General features: G+C 50.4%; 1 protein-coding gene across 4 annotated transcripts in view; it reads right to left on the reverse strand.

Annotated features, from left to right (window-relative positions):
* The window catches only part of GRID2IP (Grid2 interacting protein), a 47604-nt gene that overhangs the window by 18277 nt on the left and 6368 nt on the right, over positions 1-22959 (reverse strand). For 2 of the 4 annotated variants that reach the window (XM_057487387.1, XM_057487386.1), the window contains exons 2-7: positions 15270-15424; positions 6818-7066; positions 6541-6626; positions 3527-3596; positions 2923-3017; positions 2413-2596 (exon numbers count right to left, since the gene is read on the reverse strand). In XM_057487387.1, coding sequence (XP_057343370.1) covers positions 2413-2596; positions 2923-3017; positions 3527-3596; positions 6541-6626; positions 6818-7066; positions 15270-15424 — 839 coding nt within the window. Of the gene's footprint in view, positions 1-2412; positions 2597-2922; positions 3018-3526; positions 3597-6540; positions 6627-6817; positions 7067-9753; positions 9920-15269; positions 15425-22959 lie in introns of those variants that run through there. The other 2 variants (XM_036896977.2, XM_057487385.1) reach the window with 1 other exon arrangement.

The following is a 22959-nucleotide window of genomic DNA, read 5'->3' on the forward strand; positions in this document are numbered from 1 at the left end:
GAAATGACAGCCTCTTCAACAGCTGGTGTTGGCAAAACTGAACAGCTACATGCAAGAGAATGAAACTGGATTATTGTCTAACCCCATACACAAGAGTAAACTCAAAAAGGATTAAAGACTTGAATGTAAGTCATGAAACCATAAAACTCTTAGAAGACAACATAGGCATACATCCCCTGAATATAAGCATGAGCAACTTCTTCCTGAACGCATCTCCTTGAGAAAGGGAAACAAAAACAAAAATGAGCTCATGGGACTACATCAAACTAAAAGTTTCTGTACGGCAAAGAATACCATCGACAGAACAAAAAGGCATCCTACAGTATGGGAGAATATATTTGTAAATGACATATCTGACAAGGGGTTAACATCCCAAATATATAAAGAACTTACACGCTTCAACACCCAAAAAGCAAATAACCCGATTAACAAACGGGCAGAGGATATGAAGAGACAGTTCTCCAAAGAAGAAATTCAGATGGCCAAGAGACACATGAAAAGATGCTCCACATCACTAATCATCAGGGAAATGCAAATTAAAACCACAATGAGATATCACCTCACACCAGTAAGGATGGCCAGCATTGAAAAGAATAAGAACAACAAATGCTGGCAAGGATGTGGAGAAAGGGGAACCCTCCTACACTGCTGGTGGGAATGTAAGTTAGTTCAACCATTGTGGAAAGCAATGTGGAGGTTCCTCAAAAAACTAAAAATAAAAATACCATTTGACCCAGGAATCCCACTCCTTGGAATTTACCCAAAGAATACAACTTCTCAGATTCAAAAAGACATATGCACCCCTATGTTTATCACAGCACTTTTCACAATAGCCAAGATATGGAAGCAACCTAAGTGTCCATCAGTAGATGAATGGATAAAGATGTGGTACATATACACAATGGAATACTATTCAGCCATAAGAAAGAAACAAATTCTACCATTTGCAACAACATAGATGGAGCTGGAGGACATTATGCTCAGTGAAATAAGCCAGGCAGAGAAAGACAAATGCCAAATGATTTCCCTCATTTGTGGAGTATAACAATGAAGCAAAACTGAAGGAACAAAATGGCAGCAGACTCGGAGACTCCAAGAATGAACTAGTGGTTACCAAAGGGGAGGGGTGTGGGAGGGTGGGTGGGGAGGGAGGGAGAAGGGGATTGAGGGGTATTATGTTTAGTACACATGGTGTGGGGGATCATGGGGAGAACAGTGTAGCACAGAGAAGGGACATAGTGGATCTGTGGCAACTTGCTGCACTGATGGACAGTGACTGCATTGGGGCATGGGTGGGGACTTGATAGTATGGGTAAATGTAGTAACGACGTTATTTCATGTGAAACCTTCATAAGAGTGTATATCAATCATATTTTAATAAAAAATAAAATATCTTAAAGAAAAAAAACCAAAACATCATGTGAAGCAATGCCCACTTCTCAAGAATAGCATCAGAGAAAAAGATTCCCATTAAACTCATCCGACTGGTGGCCTTGGCAGAGGAGGGACACAGGATGGGGAATGGAGTGAAAGGGAATGAAAGGTGGAAACAAAACCCAAGGGTTCATTGTCTGATAAATGGTTAAACATGTTGTCTGTCTGCACACTGGAATATTATTTGGCCATAAAAGAGGAATGAAGAAGGTGCTGTAACTTGGATGAACACTGAAAGCATGATGCTTAGTGAAAGAAGACAGATATGAAAGTCCACATATTACATGATTCCCTTCATATGTAAGTCCAAAATTCACATGTCAGTCCAGAAATCTACAAGACAGAAAGTAGATTAGTGGTTGTTTAAGGTTGGGGAGCATAGGAGGGGGCTGTGGGTTCCTTTGGAGATGATAATGTTCTAAAATTGTGTGTGGTGATGGTTGCACGTGATAGACTAAACCCAGTATTTTGTATGCCTAAATGGGTGAATTGTAGGGCATGTTAATTATATCTCAATAAAGCTGTTTAAATAAAATAAGGGAATGAACAAGTGAGGGGCTTTGGGCCTGTGACAATGACCCTGTGGAGCAAGGAGTGTAATAAATGCAGCTCCTACCGCTGACATGCAAAAAAGAAAGACAGTGAACCAACCCCAACAGGGCCTGGCCAGTGGCGAGTGCCCACAGGTGAGGGTCTTAAGGTCCCACCAACAATGCTACAGGTGGGCAGTATCTGCTTCATTTTCCAGAGGAGGCTGTGACTTGCCCAGGTCATGTGGCTAGGAGGTTGCAGAGTCAGGTTTGTTCTAGGGCACTCCGGTTGCCCGCACCCCAGGGCCCCTGGTACCAGCTGCTGCCTTCTTTGAGGCTCCCCAGAAGGGGGCTGAGGAGGCGTAGGCAGGGAGATCCAGATGGTGAGTCTGGGAAGGATTTGGGGCCCACCCTGGGCAGGTCCCTGCCACCACTCTGGCACAGCCACCTGTGCTGGAAGAAGCTCTCGAGGGCCCGACAGACCCCATAGCGCTCCGGTGGTGTGAGAAGGCGCTCCAGCTGCTGGCTGAAAGTCCTCCCCTGCACACGGATGCTGGAGGGCAGGATGTCTGCCACCCACTGCAGGGAGGTGAGTGCCGATGACGGGTTGGAGGAATCCAAAGAGTCAGAGTCTGCTGGGCCACAAAAAGGCGAGGCATGGGTGACCCAGTGTCCCCAGGCCAGCTGTGGTTTGCTGGGCAGTGGGGCTGCGGGACCTCCTGGGCTGAGTGTCATGCACTGGGGGCAAGCCTACTGCCCACAGCTGGGGACCGGGATGGAGAGAGAGCCACATGCAGGCCCCCAAGGCTGCCCCACAGGTTCTACAGTACCATTGGGGAGGGAAGATATGGGTTTTGGGGGAAAGCAGAGTCCTTTGCAGACTCGTAAATCCCAGCATGGCAGCCCCAGGCAGGGTTTCTGTGGGCCATAAAGCCAAATGGCAGTGGGGGGGTCTCACCGCTGGCAAATGGGACGAGCCCCTCCTCCACCACCAGTGTTGGCATGGCACCGCTGCCCTGCAGCATGGACACCACCTTGTCATGAGAGCAGTTCCTGCCAAGAAGAGATGGCCCAGGAGGGCCTGACTAGCATGAGCCCCATCCACGCCACCCACCAGACCTCCCTGTCCTGCCTGTAGAGTCCACACAGCAAATCCACAGCTGGGACAGGACCAGATGCCAGGGCCCAGCCTTCCCTGCCTGTTAATCTCCTCCGCAGGGGAAGATCCAGTGCCAACCAAACACTTCTGGGGACAGAAGGGGTCATGTTCATGTCACCCCAAAGCAGGGCTCCCCATCAAGGGCAAGACACACATGGCCCACTCAACTGGATCCCCTGCACGGAGATGAGATGCTTTCTGGTTAGAAGGAGGAGCTGACATCCTGGCTAGGGTGGAGGACAGATTCAAGATTTCCCATGGGAAGAGCGACAGTGGGGACTGTCCCCGAGATCAGGTGGCCTGGACCTCCCCGAGATCAGGACCAGGGCCTGCATGTCCCAAGAGTTAGGAGTCTTGAAGGACTGAATGCCACCAAGCTCTGGAGACTCCAGTAGCCTCTGACCTCATGTCCAGTCCATTAAGGAAGAGGATCCGGTCACCCGCCTTGAGGGAAGCACTGTCAGCCGGGCTCCCTGGAAGCAAGAAGAGAGGGCATACCAGTCAGCCGGGCAGGGCCCTGTCTGGGAGTCCAACACCATTTTCCTGCTTTACAGGTGAGGTAGGAGATGGGTGGCAGAGAAGAGCCGAATTCAAGTCAGCGCATTCCTGTGTTAGACCCAGCATCTCTCTGCTCTCGGTGCTATAAGCTGGGTGTGATCCCCAGGGTGGGGTGGGAGTGCTTGGTGTGGTGTGGACCACAGGTCAGCCCTGAGCTACCAGAGAAGAGCACTAACAGGGAAGGTCTTAAGACAGAATTTCTGTAGTATCCGTGTACCCTCTGAGGATCCATCCACTCCATACACTGTTCTTGGCCCCTCATCTAAAGGTCCACATCATAGATTCCTCTGTTCCTCATCATCAGGAAGAAATGTGTCTGCCTAGAGGGAGGCAGTCTCCCCACTTAGCCTGGGAAATGTGTGTATTACTCATGGTTGTTGTTTTTTTCCCTGTGCTTCCTGATGATTTGACATGTGTGGCCTTCCTGGCCTTAGAAGGACTGCCCGCCAGACCTCCCCAACTTTAGAGGCAGTAAACAGCTGGCCAGCAGTCCCCTTTCATGTGCAAACCTACCGATGCCCTTCCTCTCTGGGGCCCTCACACACTCGGTCACTATTTCCCTACCATAAGCACCCAGCAGGTCCCAGACACCTAGAGACAGCCCCTGCACCCCAAAGCCTGCTGCAGTTATTCAAATTAGCCCATCCTAAGCCCACTCACCCTGCCTCACCTGGTCCTTCCCATGGAAACCACAATTTTTCCTTCTGTTTTCCTTCTGTTCCCTCTGCCTCTTGACAGATCCTGGTGCTTCCCCCATATGGCCCTGCATGGTGTGTCCCCTCTTTTTGGGTACTGTGAGGGACAAAGTGCCTTTTCAATGGCAATTGTCCCCTGATCTGTTGTCCTCCCCATATCTGAATAATAATAAAACCTAATAAAAACACCTGGGAATGTGGAGTATAAGAACAAAGAAAAACTGAAGGAACAAAACAGCAGCACAATCACAGAACCCAAGAATGGACTAACAGTTACCAAAGGGAAAGGGACTGAGGAGGATGGGTGGGAAGGGAGGGATAAGGGCGGGGAAAAGAAAGGGGGCCTTACGATTAGCATGTGTAATGTGGGGGGTGGGGCATGGGGAGGGCTGTGCAACACAGAGAAGACGAGTAGGGATTCTGCAGCATCTTACTGCGCTGATGGACAGTGACTGTAATGGGGTTTGTGGGGGGGATTTGATGAAGGGGGGAGCCTAGTAAACATAATGTTCTTCATGTAATTGTCGATTAATGATACCAAAAAAAAAACACCTGGGAGCAGCCAATTCTCACTTTTTCCTCTGATGGTTGAAAGCCAGCCCAAAGCCAGTCCTCATACCTGGGGAGAGGAGGGCTGGAAAGTCTGCTCCTGTGGATATATATTTTGATTTTCTGCCCCTTACATTAGTCATCACTCTAAATTTGATTTGGAAGCAAGTGGAGGGAAGTGATAAATGCCTCAATAAAATATACTCTGAGATGATCATGAGAAGTTCTCTCTTGAGGCCATGAGGATTGTCAGGAGAGGAAGGGGAACAATCAGAGAGGACTTGCTGGGGGAGGACGTAGGGGAGCCCTTTCCCTGGGAGTGAAGTGGGAGCCAGCCATGGTGGCGACCATTCCAACCTGGCCTGCCTGGAAGCTTGGGCTGGCCTGGGTGGCAGGACCAGAGGGGCTACAGCAAGGGATTAAAGACCACCAGATCAGGAGCCAAAGAGACCCCAAGTTTTGGTCCTTGATTTGACAGAACCTCAGTTTCCCCTGTCTGTAAAAGCTCCCATGGAAGCTTTCATTTGGCTTCCTATGACAAGGAATGTGTCGGTCACCAGCCTAGAGGCTGGGTCATGGAAAACAGCAGTCCTGGGCTCCAACAAGGCCTGAGGCCCAGTAGCTCTGGCTACACACATGGGAGAGGCAGGGAGGTGGGGGTGGTAGTGGCACAGTTTGGAAGACACATCCAAAGAGAAGAGAGTAACCATTCATAGAGGAAGCCCTCTAGAGAGCAGCCTGGGACATTTTCCCTACAACAGTGCATCAATGACTCAGTAATGCAGAAATCTGAGAAGAACTGGGACACATCAGTCATCAGGGTCAGGCCTCAGGATGATCAGTGACACAAAGGCACTGAGGCACTTTCCCGGGGAACAGAAGATGCCCATATGTGACATGCAGAAGGGTAGAAAGGACTCAGCACCACAGGGGCACCGATGGGGATGTGTCACCAGAAGCATTAAGCTCAGGTGCTGGGAAGGGATGTGTGCAGGATGGAGCAGACGCCCCAGCCCTGTGGAGTGGTTATGGGGAAGAAGAGTTCAACTCAGAACCAAGAGACATTTCTGCCTCATGGAGATCTTCCACAGTAGAATGGATACCTCAGCAAGAAATGAGTTTCTTCCTTCCCCTACACCTCACTGGAGGCGGGAAAGAGGAAATCCGGCAATGAGAAGGCTCTGCAGAGCAGGCTGGGTAGGAGGAGGGGAATCCAGATTGGGTCAGAGAACTGCACAGTGGGTAGTGGTCCTGAGGCCTGGTTGCCTCTCTGAGCTTGGCCCGCCCACCATTCCACCCAGGGGATGTTTTTGGGGTGCAGCCTGGGAAGGCACTAGCTCTGTCCTGGCTGCCCCAGTATCTTGGGCAGTGACCCCAGCCTTCCCAGTGGACATAAGACAGGTGTGAATGGAGAACTTGGCTCACTGGCTCAGGGGTGACCTTAAGCTTGGAGGTTTGCCCCAATTCAGACAGATGGACTATTTGGATCTGCTGCTCTGGGATACTTAGAAGACACAGGTTATGTGAGGTTAGAACCTAGGGCAGGAGGTGCTGAGTAACAGCCCAGCACGGTCCTTCACCCCATCCTGGACAACCCAACCCACCCACTCCTCACCAGGCAGGACAGACTCGATCCAGACAGGCGCGTGGCCGCGCAGCGTGAAGCCAAAGCTCTTGTTGCCTTTGTAGACTCGGACAGTTCTGGGGAGAAAGAAGGGTCGGGGTGGGGAGCGGGCAGTGCCCTGCCCTGGGGAGAGGAGGGGGGGGGGCCGCAGAGAACGGAGACGTCCCGTGGCCCACTCCCTTAAACCTTTCCTGGTGTCCCTGCCCCGCCTCCAGGCCCTCTGCCCAGGCATCCATCCCGAGCCCACTGCCCGGCGCCCGGTGGGTACCTGCGCGCGCCCCCCGGGCCGGCGCGGCCGCCCAGCAGCGAAGCGGCCTTCCGCGAGGGCGGCTCGTCCGGACGGCGCGGGGGGGCGCTGGCGCGCGTGGACACCAGGAGGCGCTCCGGCCGCTCCTCGCTGCGGCTCCGGCGCAGCCGCTGCCCGCCCTGCGTCCGGCGGGCGCGGCACAGCTTGCCCAGCAGACCCTGCGACACCACCTCGTCGAAGCGCGCCCGGTGCTTCTTGGGGATGAAGATCCTGCCGGTGAGGACGGCTGAGTCGGGCCGCGCTCCCGGACCACGCCTCGATCGCGGCAAACCGCTGCCCAAAGGCGCCTCCTCGTGAGCGCCGCCCAGGGCTCGCCCTCCCCTAGCCAGGGGTGGCGGGGAAATCAGCAGCTTACACCCTAATCTGCCCCTCAGTGCCCGGACACGCGCCCTAACTGGCCTGGGACACAAAAGGACCATGGCGCTTGGCTTGCTCCACCTCCATAAAGTCACAGTTCAGACCGTCCCCAATACTCTGGCCTTGGGAGATCTCAGTGCCCTCAAAGGCTGTCCGTGCACCGGTTCCTCCTCCTACCTCTGTATTCCCTTCTCTGGCTTTACCCCCACACCCTCATCTCATGCCCTTGCACCTGCCAGGCCAAGCCCCAGCCAGGGATCCCCACCAACCACCTTCTCCCAGCCTGATGCTAGGCAACTCTACTGGAGAAAGCTGAAGCCACAATCTGTGCCAGTGTCAGCCTTCCCCCAGACCTCCATCACACTGCCAGTCTTCCTGCTTGCATCTCTGGCCAGCCCTCTCTACAGCTGCCTGCTCAGAACCGGGCATCCATACCTCAGGCCTTTGCCCAGGTTGTTGCCCCTGCCAGGTACACTCCCTCCATTCCTTTTAAACTGGGCTTGACCTTCAACACCCAACACTAGCCTTCTCTGCTTAATCCTACATGTTTTTGTGAAGTCTCTGTTATCTGTGCCAGGCAAGCACCAGGGTACAAAGCTGAAGGCACTGTGGTTCCTACTTTCAAATGAGCCACCTGGAAGTGGTGAAAGGCAGGAGGCAGAGGCTTGCATTGTTCCCTGTGCAGGGTCCACACACTGGGATGATTCCTCAGTGCCCATTGGGTATCTTCTGTGAGGCTGGAAGGTTGCTGGGGGCTGGGTCTGCAGCTCAGCTGTGAGCCACAGTGACCAGCCAGAGCTGGGCACATAGGAGCGACTCAGAGACTCAATAAATGGGGTGTCCACCAGCAACCCAACCATACCTTTGAACCATGGCAGCGGTTAGCATCCTGGTGGACTCCTCTGTCCATGGCAGAGGATTCTGAGGCTCAGAGAGGATCTGTAACTCTCCAGGGTTACACAGCTGGCCCTGGGCACAGCTAGGAAGGAAGCCCAGCCTCTGGGACCCAGCACTGTGGCAGGGCTCTGCCACAGGCCTCTGAAGTTCTGGCTGCTAGTGAGGCTTCCCTGGCTGAATCCCAAGGCTCCCTTCCCTGTTCTCTATGCCAGGAGCCATCGCCAAGGGCATGGTGGGAGGTGGGAGGGAGAGGGAAGCCGTGACCTTGCAGTCAGCCGAAATACAACCACTCCGAGGATGCCCGGTGGCCCCACTCAGTTCCACTGACCTCTGTGGATAGGGTTGATAAGGCCAGGTGGGCAGAATAAGCTGCCTGGTAGGAGGGTGAGGATCCTCAGGGAAGAGGGTGGGTGTATCAGGGCCTGTCTCCCCAGTGAGCTCTGCTCCAGGTCTGGGTGTTCCAGGCAACCAGGAGGCCAGAATGAACAGCCTGCTCAACTCTACCAGGAGTGTCTTGGTTTGATGCTTATCCTTCCCCACCTGCAGTGACTCCCCAAAATATAGAGCCTCAGGCTCATTCCCCAGATGGTCACTCAAGGTCTTCAGAGCCTGACATCTCCATCTGCCTGGCCTTCACATTCCCCACACCCTCCCAGACCCACAGCATGCCTCATGCCCAGGCAAAGGAAGGATTACAATCCGGGAACTGTCCACCTCACACTTTGGGCTCCAGAAGCCTCAGCCCCGATCCACCACCTTCAACCCCTGGGTCCAACCTGGGCAGCGACCACGTGACCATCCCAGCCACCCTCCGGCAGCAATTAGAAAAGACTTGGCATTCCCAATCCCGTGGGAACCAGTGTGAGTCACCAGCTGCACAGGTGGGAGAAGATCGGGTGGTCGTTTCCCTGCTTGGTGTCCTTGGGACTGAGCTGGAGGCCGAGGATGCCTGGTAAGCCAGATGTCCTTCCTGGCTCCTGCAGGCCCTCCATTAGGCTCAGTCTGCCCCAGGCAGGCACATCAGCTCTGGGTCTGCTCTGAACCAACTAACCCGGCAAATCCAGGAGCACTGGAGTCTTACAGACCCTGAGGCGTATCACTGCCCCTGACTGTCTGGCTATGGCTGCCCCAGGACTGCCAGGTTCCTGCTATGCCAACAGGCTTCTCTAAGGCCACGGGACGCTTCTGGGGCCAAGCAGAGTCAGTTGTTTGTCTGACTAGGGATCAGTTCTAAATCCATCTCCAGATTCCTACCAGAGGCTATTCAAAGGTCCTCTCTCTCCACCAATTTCCCTGCCTCAGCGCTCGGTCCAGTTCCTTGACCACCACCACCACTCCAGTCGTAGGAAGAAAAGAGGGCTTTTTAATTCGATCACTTGGTCCCCGACCCCCATCGCGACCCTATGACGGCGCGCGGGTTCCCGGTGCTCCACGCGAGGAACTCGCCCCCCTTGTACCTTTCCGGTTTATGTCCAGCCTCCCCAGCCCCCGGCACCCAGGCAGAGTGGGTGCCCGCGGGTGCCCGCCCAGGGCGGTGAAGCCCTCAGTGCTCCAGCCCCACCCCTTCTCAGGCCGGCTGGAGGCCGTCCGCGGCGCCCAGGGTGCACGGTTCTCAGGGACCCGGAGCGCGGCGGGGAAACTACCGAAAGTGCCGAGAGAAACCCTGGTCCTTCCCCATCTGGAGCCGGCGACGGCGGCGCGGCAGGTGCCGATGGGCAGGTGGTGGCCGAGCCCGCGAGCGGAGCGAGGGCGCGGTGACTCCACGAACCTCTGCGGGGCGAGCGCGGGTGGCCCCTCCCGAGCTGGCAGGGCCAGCGGCCCCGCGCCCGCCCCCTCTCGGTGGCCCCGCCCCAACCCGCCTCCCGGGGGACCCTTCCGCCAGCTGCGGGGGTGCTGGGGGCGGTTCAAGGCAGTCACGTTGCCTCCTCCAGGCCCACTCCGTTAGTCTCTCCCCAGGGACCTTGCCCCTGACCCCGCGGTCCCCAACAACAGTGGCGAGTCCCCAAAACCCGCTGCAAGCAAGGACGGGACTCAGGAGGAAGCCTCCACTGTCTTCGGTAGAGCATGGGAAGGCTTTCCAGAGGGAGTAGCCTTTGCGGTGGTTCTCAAGGGCTCCGTAGGAGTGGGCTTCCCAGAGGAAGCCCTCCTTACTTACCCAGGGGGGAGCTCCAATCCATCAGAGGCTAGAGAGGGGGGCCTTGAGTGCCACCTTTAGAGGCCGAGCTTGCACTCTGAAAGCAGTGAGAAGCCGGGGCAGAGTCTGAGGGTTAAGGGGAGGTGAACCAACCCCAGAGGTTTCCCTACACCAGGTGCAGGGGGCATGTTGGGAGGGGAACAGGGATGGGTGCTGGGTGGGACAAGTGGCCAGATTCAGAAACGCAAAGGAAGGAGAGCCTATGAGACCTGGTGAGTAAGAGAGGGAGAAAAGAGGGGCAGCCAGGCCGGGGCAACTCCCAAGTGAGCTGGAGGGAGTGTGGGATCCCTGAGATGGGTGTGTCCTAATGTTAGAGGAGAGGGGCACACAGCCAAGGGGAGCAGAGGGAGGTGACAGGAAAGGGGGCCCGGACTCTCCTCCTGCTGCTGGACCTGCCACTCCCTCTCTTACTCACCAGGAAGTCAGAGCAGGAGCAGACCCACGGAGCCCATTGCATGGTCCTCCCTCACTGACCCCAGGGGACTGCAGGTCAGAAAGTGCAGGTAACTGCTGGGGAGCCAGCACAGGGCATCCCACCAGCACAAGGCTGTCTCCTCACCAGGAGACTAGAAGCCCAGAGGCAGGAAACCCCAGGCCTCACCCCTGCCTCAGTCACTGGGAAGAGCACCTTATATATTCCTGCCTGCAGGTCCTGCAGCAAGTCACAGGGAGACCCCCTGCAGACCTGACAGCCAGTCTGGTACTCTGCTCAGATATGCTGCCTGACACTCCTCAGCCCCATTACCCTGACCCTGGTGAGGCCACTGCCCTGCTGTGATGGACCAAGGCTGCATTTCTTCCCCAGCAGCAGGAAGCCAGTATTCATGCCTCCGTCGTCCTCCGCAGGCCATGTCCCCAGCCTGCCAGGGAGAGAAGTGTCTGAAAACCCTCACAGTGAGCACAGATCCCTAACATCAACAGGGCCACAGCCAGCCTGCCATGATAGAGACATCTCTGGCGGTTTTGTCCCAGCAGCTGTGGCCCAGCACCCAGAGCCAGGGCTGCCCAGAGGCTCTGAAGACATCCGTCCATCTTGCTGTGGGCAGAGGAGATGTGAGCATGGAACAAATAAATGCTCAAGCTTGAATCCAGACACAGCCAGTGCACACACTGCACTGGGGCTGGTCTCTCAACCACCCCATCCCCCAGTACAGTGAAGGCACTGGAAGGGCCCAGCAGCTGGTGCATCTGGTCAGGAGGCTCGAGGCAGGGGTCAGGCAACAGCGAGCCTTTCCTGAAGTGCCTGCCCCAGAGAGAGGGTGCCGCCAAAGGCAGATCCCCCCAGGGCAGTGGTTTTCAACCAGGTGTGATTTTGCCCCCCAGTAGACATTTGGCACTGTCTGCAGACAGTTCTGGTTGTCATAAAAAGACAACCAGAAGGGGGGTGTGCATCTGGGAACTAGTGGGTGGAGGCCAAGGATGCTGCTATGCACCTTGCAATGTACAGGACAGTTATCTGTCCCCCAGTTTCAGTTGTGCCTCAGTGTCTTCTCTAGGGAGAAGGAGACCTCCCTGAGGGCACCCACACTAACTGAGCACATACTAAGTGCCTGGCACATGCACTGACCCAGTTTCATACAATTCTCCCTGTCACATCATATTATGCTGTCTCTGACACTTGTCATTAGGACAGAAGAGGACAAAGGGGATACAGATGTTCCCTCACACTCAAGCCGCTGATTCTTGACTTAGCTGCTTGCACTTAGCAGAGTTCATTTATGTGATTTCCCACCAGGAACCCTGCTGGGAACACATAAGGATTACCAGCCCCTGTACATTTTACATAGAAATGCAGAGGTCGGTTAACCTGCTCAAGTTCACATAGCCAGTGAGCATTCTTGGGGTTCAAGCTAGGTGTGCTGGAATTCCAAATTCCAGCTTCCTCCACCACCTCGCTTGCCTCCTCTCTCTCCAGGTGCCTGCTCATCCCTGCCTCCTGCCTGCTTTTTTCTCTCCTTCCTTATTTTCTGAAACACTAGCAGACCCCAACCCTCATCCAGACCCTACCCTCACCTGGGCAGGTTCTGCCTCTGTGGCTAGGTGCCTGGCCCTGATGAACTCCCCTTGGGGATTGTCTTCCTACCCCTACCAAACAAACCTCAGACACCACTGTCTGAGCCCCAGCAGTGGCACTTGCTTCCTCCTCTGAGTAGTCAGCCCCTCTGAGCTCTCCCCTCTGTGCTTTCCTGTTCCCTCCTAACCACGTCACACTTTCTAAACTGCCTGTCCTGTCCTAATTAGAAAGTCATTCTGTCACCTCATCAAACTGGAATCCCTTTGGGGACAGACCCAAATTAGACTCTGAGCTGCAGGACTGACTGCCATCCTAAAGAAAGATGAGACCCTTGGCCACTCACCCTGATTTCACCTTCATGGCAGCGCTGTCCAAGAGAACTTTCTGTGATGATGGACATATGTGCTGTCCCGTACAGTAGCCACTAGCCATGTATGGCTATTCAGCATTTAAATGTGCCTACTGAGACTGGGAAGCTGAATTTCAAATTTTATTTAATATTCATGACTTTAATTTTAAATAGCTACATATGGCTAGTGGCCACCAGTTACCATGGGTTCAGCTTCATGGCCTCACTGCTCCTCCTTTCTCCTCAAGCCTTCTGTTTTGGCCACAGAGACCACCTCTGAGAGACCACGCATCAGCATGCTCCGGCCTCTGCCAAGCTCACATACACACATGCACACGCACATATACATACTCCACGTACACATGCACATCTTCACCTACCCTTTGCTCCTCAACCTCTCATTTATACCTTGCTTCTCCTCCATGGGTTGGGGGAGGGGGCAAGGCCACAGTTGTAGCTCTTCATGACATCTGACCTCAGGCAGGGGAGCTCTCAGCCAGGCACTGTTAGGAACCCAGTGTTCACTACTGAGTGGCACTACCCTCACCTGGGCAGGGTCTGCCTCTGTGGCTAGGTGCCTGGCCCTGATGAACTCCCCTTGGGGATTGTCTTCCTACCCCTACAAAACAAACCTCAGACACCACTGTCTGAGCCCCAGCAGTGGCACTTGCTTCCTCCTCTGAGTAGTCTGCCATGATTGTCTCCTGTTGAGTTAGCCCCAGGCTGCTGCTCAGCTGGCACTCAGCCCTCCAAATCGCTGATGTGTCTGTGACTCCTCCACAGCCCCTCTGAGCTCTCCCAGGAAGCTGCTGCGTGGGGATCACCACTGCATCCCTGGAACCCAGCAGCATGTGGGCCATCAGCTTCTCCGGGTGGGGGTAGGGAGATGGATTGGGAGGTGGGGGGATGGGAGTGGCTGAAGCAATGCTGCCACGGTACCCCTCTGCCTGCAGAGCCCAGCTGGGTGCCACCCCCTCCTCCAGCAGCCTCTCCAATTTTCCTGTCTCACTTGACACGCGCTGACAACACAGGCTGCTGTTTCATCCTCCCCAGCGTTGCCCTGGGGCTGCTGCAGGAACAGGGCATCCCCAGGTGTCCAGGGTTCCCACTTTCCAGACTCTAAATCAAGCATGCCCAAGGGGGCGCCTCCTCCACCCAGGTTCTTTCTGGTCCCCTGCCGGTGGCTTGGGGACGAACTGCAGACAGGAAAGCAGGCGTGAGGGCTGTCCTGGGAGGCAGACAGGCTGGCCCGGCAGAGGCAGCAGGGACGGAAGCCGGGGCAGCACCGAAGGGAAATGAGGGGGGGACAGGGGGCCTCCAGCTGAGTCCAGCTGCTGGCAGCCTTAAGACACGCGTGTCAACTTCCCAGGGGACAACCCGGCCGCCCGTGCCCCTGCCAAGCCCTGGCAGATAGGGACAGGGTTGGGGGCTGCCCATCCATCACTTCCCCAGAGAGCCCTTAGCGCCAGCGCATCATTTCCACTGCATATTCTGCTCTAGAAATAACTTTTTTTCTCTCCGATTTTACGAGCAAGGGGCAGGCCCCTAACTTACCCCAGGCAGCTCATGGTGGCCTCTTTTGATGGCCTCCTGTGCTCCGCTGCAGAGCTGAGACGCTGCGCCCAGACTTGGGGGGTGGTGCGGCCCCATCCCTGACATTGGCCAGGCCCAGAGGGAGGGGCAGGCGGCAGGGTGAATGGCAGCGAGGGGAGGGGGGGCTGAGCCCAGGGAGGGGGAGGGGAAAGGTGGGGAAGCAGTCGCAGGCCTGGAGTCAGGGTGGGGAGATCAAGCCTCTCAGGACCCCTGCAGGGAATTAATTCATCACTCAGGCCAACAGCTTTGCAGTGCAGGGCAGTGAAGCCCTGGCAGTAAAGTGGCATGGTGGGCCTGGGGAGAGTCCCAGGATCCACAAGAAACTTTTTTTTTTTCTGAAGAATAAACTTAGAGGGTCCAAAGCTGAGCAGAACAACAGAAAGTGTACAATTGACCTGTTTCATGTTCCTGAGAGAGCCATTCGTTTGCTGTGTGACTTTGGGCTGCCTCTTAACCTCTCTGAGCCTTATTCTGCCTCTGAAATGGGATAATAATAAAGCACTGGGGAGAGTCAGCCAGAGAGGGCTCCTCTAGGGCTCTGGTGTGAACCTCAGCACACAGCTGGCATCATGAAAGGGCAGAGGGCACACACTGTAGGATGGGGTGTGGGGATCAAGACAGCATAGCCCTAGGCTTCCTTGCCATCCCCCTGTGCTGTAGCTCCATCTCAGTAAGGCCCCAGGTATCTTGATCTCCTGTTGGTGATTTCTGTGCTCTAGGTTTGGGGGTAGAACAGGGCAGGCTGTGACTTCAGACCAGGAGCTGGGTCCCAGCCTAGCAGTTGACAGCTTTTTCCTTCTCACACAAAATGATGCCCTGCCCTCCAGCACAGCCAACAGGGTTGCCATTGAGAGTCACTGCCCCCTGCCCCCTTGTTCTGAGGCTGAAGGGGTGTTGGGGTCCAGTTCAGGAGCAGGCTGAGCTGCAGCAGCGCCTGGGGTGCTGGTGGGAGAGTGGATGCCCCTGAGCGAGACTCCCCTGCCTGGCCATCCTGTCCCAGCTGAGGTACCTGAGGTTGTCCAGGAGTGGCCCACGGGCCTCACGAGGCAGCACCAGGGTGAGCGCCCACACCAGGTCATCCACCCGCGGCTCAGCCGCGAACTGCTTCAGTGCAGTGCATACCTGCTCCTTGGCAGTCAGCTGGTCCCCCAAGATCTCATCCACCTGCGAGGAAGGGTCTGGTGAGGGTCCCGGGACAGAACACAGGATTACTCACCTCTCTCCCTCCCTCAGTCTACCTCCATGGGACAGGAGGCATGGGCAGCACCCTGAGCTCTGTCGTGAGCTCTTTACCCAAACATTATTTCCAGCCTCACAGCAGCCCTGTGATGTGGCATGGCTAGTACCTTCATTTTATATCTAAGGAAACCGAGGCCAGTAGAGGCGAAGAGACTTGCCAAGGTCATTGGGTCAGGACTCAAACCCAGAGACAGCCTTCCTACTGAATATTGTAAGGTTCGAAGGAACCCACACAAGAGCTTAGACATGTGCCAGGTACTCAATAATTACTAGTTATTATTATTATAATACTATACTTCCCTCCACTACACGGCTTGAGGGAGATCCCACAGAGAACATTCTGGCCCCACAAAAAGCCTCAGAGTGAGTGTCTAGCCCTGAATTTTGACTCACTTAGTGCTCCCTCTGGATTTTTGTCTCCTTTGCCGTTGTGTAAAACCAGCTGATACTCATCAGGGCACATCTACTCAGAGTCGTCTGTGAGCCAATAGAAACTGGCACACATTTCTGGAGGGCAGCAGCTCAATAAGTGTGTCTAGAGCCTAGAAGTGTACCCATCCTTTTACCCAGTGAGCTCAAAGCTAGGAATGTATCCTGGACACGTCCTAACAAACCAGACAAGTTTATATTACTGAGACCTTGGGAGCAATATAAATCTCTGACAATACAGGCTTATTAATTGTAGCACATCCATTTGGCAGGTATTTGTAGTTTCTTGGCTAGTCAACCAAGAAGGGAAGAAACTCCAAACTAGGTGGGAGGCAAGACTCTGGCAGTTGTAGCCTTGGGCAACTGGAAGCTCTTGCCCGGCACTTTGGCTCTGGAAGGAGTGATGCAGAGATGTAGGCACAGCAGACCTTGCTCAGGGCTGTGGCAGAGCCCTGTGTGATCCCCGAAAGGACTTTTCCTGAGCATGTTTAGGACAGCTGTGCTCCCCGCTGCCGATCCTTTCTTGGTTCTAAGCTCGGATCTCCAGCGCTGATTTTGTGAACTGTTCCTCCCACAAACTCCTTTCCTGCCTATGTTAGCGGAGTCAGCTTCTGTTGTTTTGCAATCAGGTTCATGCTATAATCTGAAATTCTGCATATCTTTGATTCTAGGGTGATCATTTTTCCATATTTTAGCATCTCTGAAATCAGCATGTGTCTTGTGGCTAGTTGTCATTGCTGTGCCTGTGTGCTTTGGTCATAGGTCCTCGTATTGCTACTTCCACTGAGTTACATGCATTGCTGGTACCAAATCTGTCCTCTTTCAATAATTGCCAAATGAGGTGACAAGAAGATGATAGGGAAACTTGTGCCATGGGGAACTGGCAGGGATTTTACTTTCTTAGCACTAAAAAAAAGGTGCATCTTTCGGTTGATGGTGTTTTAGATTTGACTCAAAGTAGTACAGAGAGAATGATGATGTAGGTCTTTATTTAAACCAGGATATGGGGAGTATGGCTAAGGAGTGGGGTTTCTTTTCTGGGGTGATTAAAATGTTCTAAAATTGATTGTGGTGATGGTTGCTCAACTCTGTGTATAGACGAAAAACCATTGAATTGTACACTTTAAGTGGATAAATTGTATGGTATGTAAACGATATTTCAGTAAGACTTACAGAATACATGGGAAGATGTGATAAACAGGCAAGTGGAAAAAGCAGGCTATCAAATGGAACATACAGCGTTACACATTTATTACATATAATTACATAGATGTCTGTGCATATGAATATGCACCATGTTTTATAGTGATTGGATTTTAAAAAATAAGTCAATGGCCTTGTTTTTCCAACAGGGAGCTCATATGACTTACACAAGAAAGGGAGTGTACTTTATAATTGTTCTTTTACCCCCTTTATTTATTTATTTATTTATTTATTTATTTATTTATTTATTTATTTGTGTTTCTTTATTTATTATTTAATTATTTATATTAAGGTATGATTGATATACACTCTTATGAAGGTTTCACATGAAAAAACAACGTGGTTACTACATTTACCCATATTATCAAGTCCCCACCCATGCCCCAATGCAGTCACTGTCCATCACTGTACTAAGATGCCACAGATCCACTATGTGCCTTCTCTGTGCTACACTGTTCTCCTCCTGATCCCCCACACCATGTGTACTAAACATAATACCCCTCAATCCCCTTCTCCCTCCCTCCCCACCTGCCCTCCCACACCCCTCCCCTTTGGTAACCACTAGTTCATTCTTGGAGTCTCCGAGTCTGCTGCCATTTTGTTCCTTCAGTTTTGCTTCATTGTTATACTCCACAAATGAGGGAAATCATTTGGCATTTGTCTTTCTCTGCCTGGCTTATTTCACTGAGCATAATGTCCTCCAGCTCCATCTATGTTGTTGCAAATGGTAGAATTTGTTTCTTTCTTATGGCTGAATAGTATTCCATTGTGTATATGTACCACATCTTTATCCATTCATCTACTGATGGACACTTAGGTTGCTTCCATATCTTGGCTATTGTGAAAAGTGCTGTGATAAACATAGGGGTGCATATGTCTTTTTGAATCTGAGAAGTTATATTCTTTGGGTAAATTCCAAGGAGTGGGATTCCTGGGTCAAATGATATTTTTATTTTGTTTTTTGAGGAACCTCCACATTGCTTTCCACAATGGTTGAACTAGCTTACATTCCCACCAGCAGTGTAGGAGGGTTCCCCTTTCTCTGCATCCTCGCCAGCATTTGTTTTTCTTAGTCTTTTCGATGCTGGCCATCCTTACTGGTGTGAGGTGATATCTCATTGTGGTTTTAATTTGCATTTCCCTGATGATTAGTGATGTGGAGCATCTTTTCATGTGTCTCTTGGCCATCTGAATTTCTTCTTTGGAGAACTGTCTCTTCATATCCTCTGCCCGTTTGTTAATCAGGTTATTTGCTTTTGTTTCCCTTTCTCAAGGAGATGCATTCAGGAAGAGGCTGCTCATGCTTATATTCAGGAGATGTTCGCCTATGTTGTCTTCTAAGAGTTTTATGGTTTCATGACTTACATTCAAGTCTTTAATCCATTTTGAGTTTACTTTTGTGTATGGGGTTAGACAATAATCCAGTTTCATTCTCTTGCATGTAGCTGTCCAGTTTTGCCAACACCAGCTGTTGAAGAGGCTGTCATTTCCCCATTGTATATCCATTGCTCCTTTATCGTATATAAATTGACCATATATGGTTGAGTTTATATCAGGACTCTCTTGTCTGTTCCATCGTTCTATGGGTCTGTTCTTGTGCCAGTACCAAATTGTCTTGATTACTGTGACTTTGTAGTAGAGCTTGAAGTTGGGGAGCATAATTCCCCCTGCTTTATTCTTCCTTCTCAGGACTGCTTTGGCTATTCCAGGTCTTTTGTGGTTCCATATGAATTTTAGGATGATTTTCTCTAGTTTGTTGAAGAATGCTCTTGGTATTTTGATAGGAATTGCATTGAACCTATAGATAGCTTCAGGTAGGATGGCTATTTTGACAATATTAATTCTTCCTATCCATGAGCACGGAATGTGTTTCCATTTTTGGTATCTTCTTTCATTTCTCTTAAGAGTGTCTTGTAGTTTTCAGGGTATAGGTCTTTCACTTCCTTGGTCAGGTTTATTCCTAGGTATTTTATTCTTTTTGATGCAGTTGTGAATGGAATTGTTTTCCTGATTTCTCTCTCTGTTAGTTCATTGTTAGTGTATAGGAATGCCATAGATTTCTGTGTATTAGTTTTGTATCCTGCAACTTTGCTGAATTCAGATATTAGATCTAGTAGTTTTGGAGTGGATTCTTTAGGGGTTTTTATGTACAATATAATGTCATCTGCAAACAGGGACAGTTTAACTTCTTCCTTGCCAATCTGGATGCCTTTTATCTCTTTGTGTTGTCTGATCGCCATGGTTGGGACCTCCAGTACTGGTTGTAGAGAAGTGGGGAAAGTGGGCATCCTTGTCTTGCTCCCGATCTTAAAGGAAAAGCTTTCAGCTTCTCTCTGTTAAGCACAATGTTGGCTGTGGGTTTGTCATATATGGCCTTTATTATGTTGAGGTACTTGCCCTCTAAACACATTTTGTTGAGAGTTTTTATCATGAATGGATGTTGAATTTTGTCAAATGCTTTTTCAGCATCTATGGAGATGATCATGTGGTTTTTATCCTTCTTTTTGCTGATGTTGTGGATGATGTTGATGGATTTTCAAATGTTGGACCATCCTTGCATCCCTGGAATAAATCCTACTTGATCATGATGGATGATCTTTTTGATGCATTTTTTGTATTTGGTTTGCTAATATTTTGTTGAGTATTTTTGCATCTATGTTCATCAGGGATATTGGTCTGTAATTTTCTTTGTTTGTGGTGTCTTTGCCTGGTTTTGGTATTAGAGTGATGCTGGCCTCATAGAATGGGTTTGGAAGTAATTCCTCCTCTTCTATTTTTTGGAAAACTTTAAGAAGAATGGGTATTAGGTCTTCACTAAATATTTGATATAAAATTCAGCGGTGAAGCCCTCTGGTCCAAGCGTTTTGTTCTTAGGTAGTTTTTTGTTTTCCAGTTCGATTTCATTGCTGGTAATTGGTCTGTTCAGATTTTCTGTTTCTTCCTTGGCCAGCCTTGGAAGACTGTATTTGTCTAGAAAGTTGTCCATTTCTTCTAGGTTATCCAGTTTGTTACCATATAATTTTTCATAGTATTCTCTAATAATTCTTTGCATTTCTGTGGTGGCCATAGTGATTTTTCCTTTCTCATTTCTGATTCTTTTTATGTGGGTAGACTCTCTTTTTTCTTGATAAGTCTGGCTTGGGGTTTATCTACTTTGTTTATTTTCTCAAAGAACCAGCTCTTGCTTTCATTGATTCTTTCTGTTGTTTTATTCTTCTCAATTTTATTTATTTCTGCTCTAATCTTTATTATGTCCCTCCTTCTACTGACTTTGGGCCTCATTTGTTCTTCTTTGTCTAGTTTCATTAATTGTGAGTTTATCCTGCTTATATGGGATTGTTCTTCTTTCCTGAGGTAGGCTTTTCTCTTAGCATGGCCCTGGCTGTGTCCCACAGATTTTTGTGGTGTTGAATTATTGTTGTCATTTGTCTCCATATATTGCTCGATCTCTGTTTTTATTTGGTCAGTGATCCATTGGTTATTTAGGAGCATGTTGTGAAGCCTCCATGTGTTTGTGGGATTTTTCATTTTGTTTGCGTAATTTATTCCTAGTTTTATACCTTTGTGGTCTGAGAAACTGGTTGGTACAGTTTCAATCTTTTTGAGTTTACTGAGGCTCTTTTTGTGGCCTAGTATATGATCTATTCTTGAAAATGTTCCATGTGCACTTGAGAAGAATGTGTATTCTCCTGCTTTTGGGTGTAGAGTTCTGTAGATGTCTGTTAGGTCCATCTGTTCTAATGTGTTGTTCAGTGCCTCTGTGTCCTTACTTATTTTCTGTCTGGTTGATCTGTCCTTCAGAGTGAGTGGAGTGTTGAGGTCTCCTAGAATGAATGCATTGCATTCTATTTCCCCTTTTAATTCAGTTAGTATTTGTTTCACATATGTAGGTGCTCCTGTGTTGGGAGCATAGATATTTATAATGGTTATATCTTCTTGTTGGATTGACCCCTTTATCATTATGTAATATCCTTCTTTGTCGCTTGTGACTTTCTTTGTTTTGAAGTCTATTTTGTCTGATACAAGTACTGCAACTCCTGCTTTTTTCTCTCTATTAGTTGCATGAAATATCTTTTTCCATCCCTTCACTTTTAGTCTGTGTATGTCTTTGGGTTTAACGTGAGTCTCTTGTAGGCAGCATATAGATGGGTTTTGTTTTTTTATCCATTCAGTGACTCTATGTCTTTTGATTGCTGCATTCAGTCCATTTACATTTAGGGTGAATATTGATAGGTATGTACTTATTGCCATCGCAGACTTTAGATTCGTGGTTACCAAAGGTTCAAGGTTAACTTCCTTACTAAGAGTCTAACTTAACTCACTTAATATGCTATTACAAACACAGTCTAAAGGTTCTTTTCTTTTCCTCCTCCTTTTTCTTCCTCCTCCATTCTTTATATATTAGGTATCATATTCTGTACTGTTTGTCTATCCCTTGATTGACTTTGGGGATAGTTAAATTAATTTTGCATTTGCTTAGCTATTCACTGTTCTACTTTCTTTACTGTGGTTTTATTACCTCTGGTGACAGCTATTAAGCCTTAGGAACACTTCCATCTATAGCAGTTCCTCCAAAATAAAGTGTAGAGATGGTTTGTGGAAGGTAAATTCTCTCAGCTTTTGCTTACCTGTAAATTGTTTAATCAGTCCTTCAAATTTAAATGATAATCTTGTTGGATAAAGTAATCTGGGTTCCAGGCCCTTCTGCTTCATTGCATTAAATACATCATGCCACTCCCTCTGGCCTGTAAGGTTTCTGCTGAGAAGTCTGATATTAGCCTGATGGGCTTTCCTTTATATGTGATCTTATTTCTCTCTCTGGCTGCTTTTAAGTGTGTCTTTATCCTTGATCTTTGCCACTTTAATTAGTATATGTCTTGGTGTTGTCTTCCTTGGGTCCCTTGGGTTGGGAGATCTGTGGAGTTCCATGGCCTGAGAGACTGTCTCCTTCTGGAGATTGGGGAAGTTTTCAGCAACTACCTCCTCAAAGACACTTTCTATCCCTTTCTCTCTCTCTCTTTTTCTAGTATCCCTATAATGTAAATATTGTTCCATTTGGATTGGTCACAGTTCTCTCAATATTCTTTCATTCTTAGAGATCCTTTTTTCTCTCTGTGCCTCAGCTTCTTTGTATTCCTCTTCTCTAGTTTCTATTTCATTTATCGTCTCCTCCACCATATCCAATCTGCTTTTAATACCTTCCATTGTGCTCTTCAGCGATTGGATCTCTGACTGGAATTCATTCCTGAGTTCTTGGATATCTTTCTGTACCTCCACGAGCATGTTAATGATTTTTATTTTGAATTCCCTTTCAGGAAGAGTCATGAGGTCCATGTCATCTTTCTCAGGGGTTATATTAATTTTACTCTGAACCAGGTTCCTTTGGTGTTTCATATTTGTGTATGGCGCCCTCTAGTGTTCAGATGCTCTACTCTCTGGAGCTGCTCAGCCCCTGATGCAATGTCGGGTGTCGCAGGGGAGTGATATTGGTGCCTGGGGGGAGGAAAGAGCTGTTTCCTGCTTCTGGGCTGCTGTGCCTGTCTCCACTGCCTGAACCAGTGGGCTGAGCACACAGGTATAAGCTTTTGTCCCGGGGCAGTCGGATATGGATCCCTGCTTTCCAGATGTGGCCAGAATCCCAGTCTCCCCAGGAACTCCGCCTGTCCCAGCTTTCCAACCCCATAATCATGAGAGTATGATGAAAGCACCCTGAAATGTAGGTTTGTGATCCCAGAGCAGATCTCCGGAGCTAGGTATTCAGCAGTCCCAGGCCTCCACTCCCTCCCTGCACAGTTTCTCTTTCTCCTGTCAGTGAGCTGGGGTGGGGG

This window comes from Manis pentadactyla, chromosome 10 (genome assembly GCF_030020395.1).
Source record: "Manis pentadactyla isolate mManPen7 chromosome 10, mManPen7.hap1, whole genome shotgun sequence".
Taxonomy (NCBI): Eukaryota; Metazoa; Chordata; class Mammalia; order Pholidota; family Manidae; genus Manis; species Manis pentadactyla.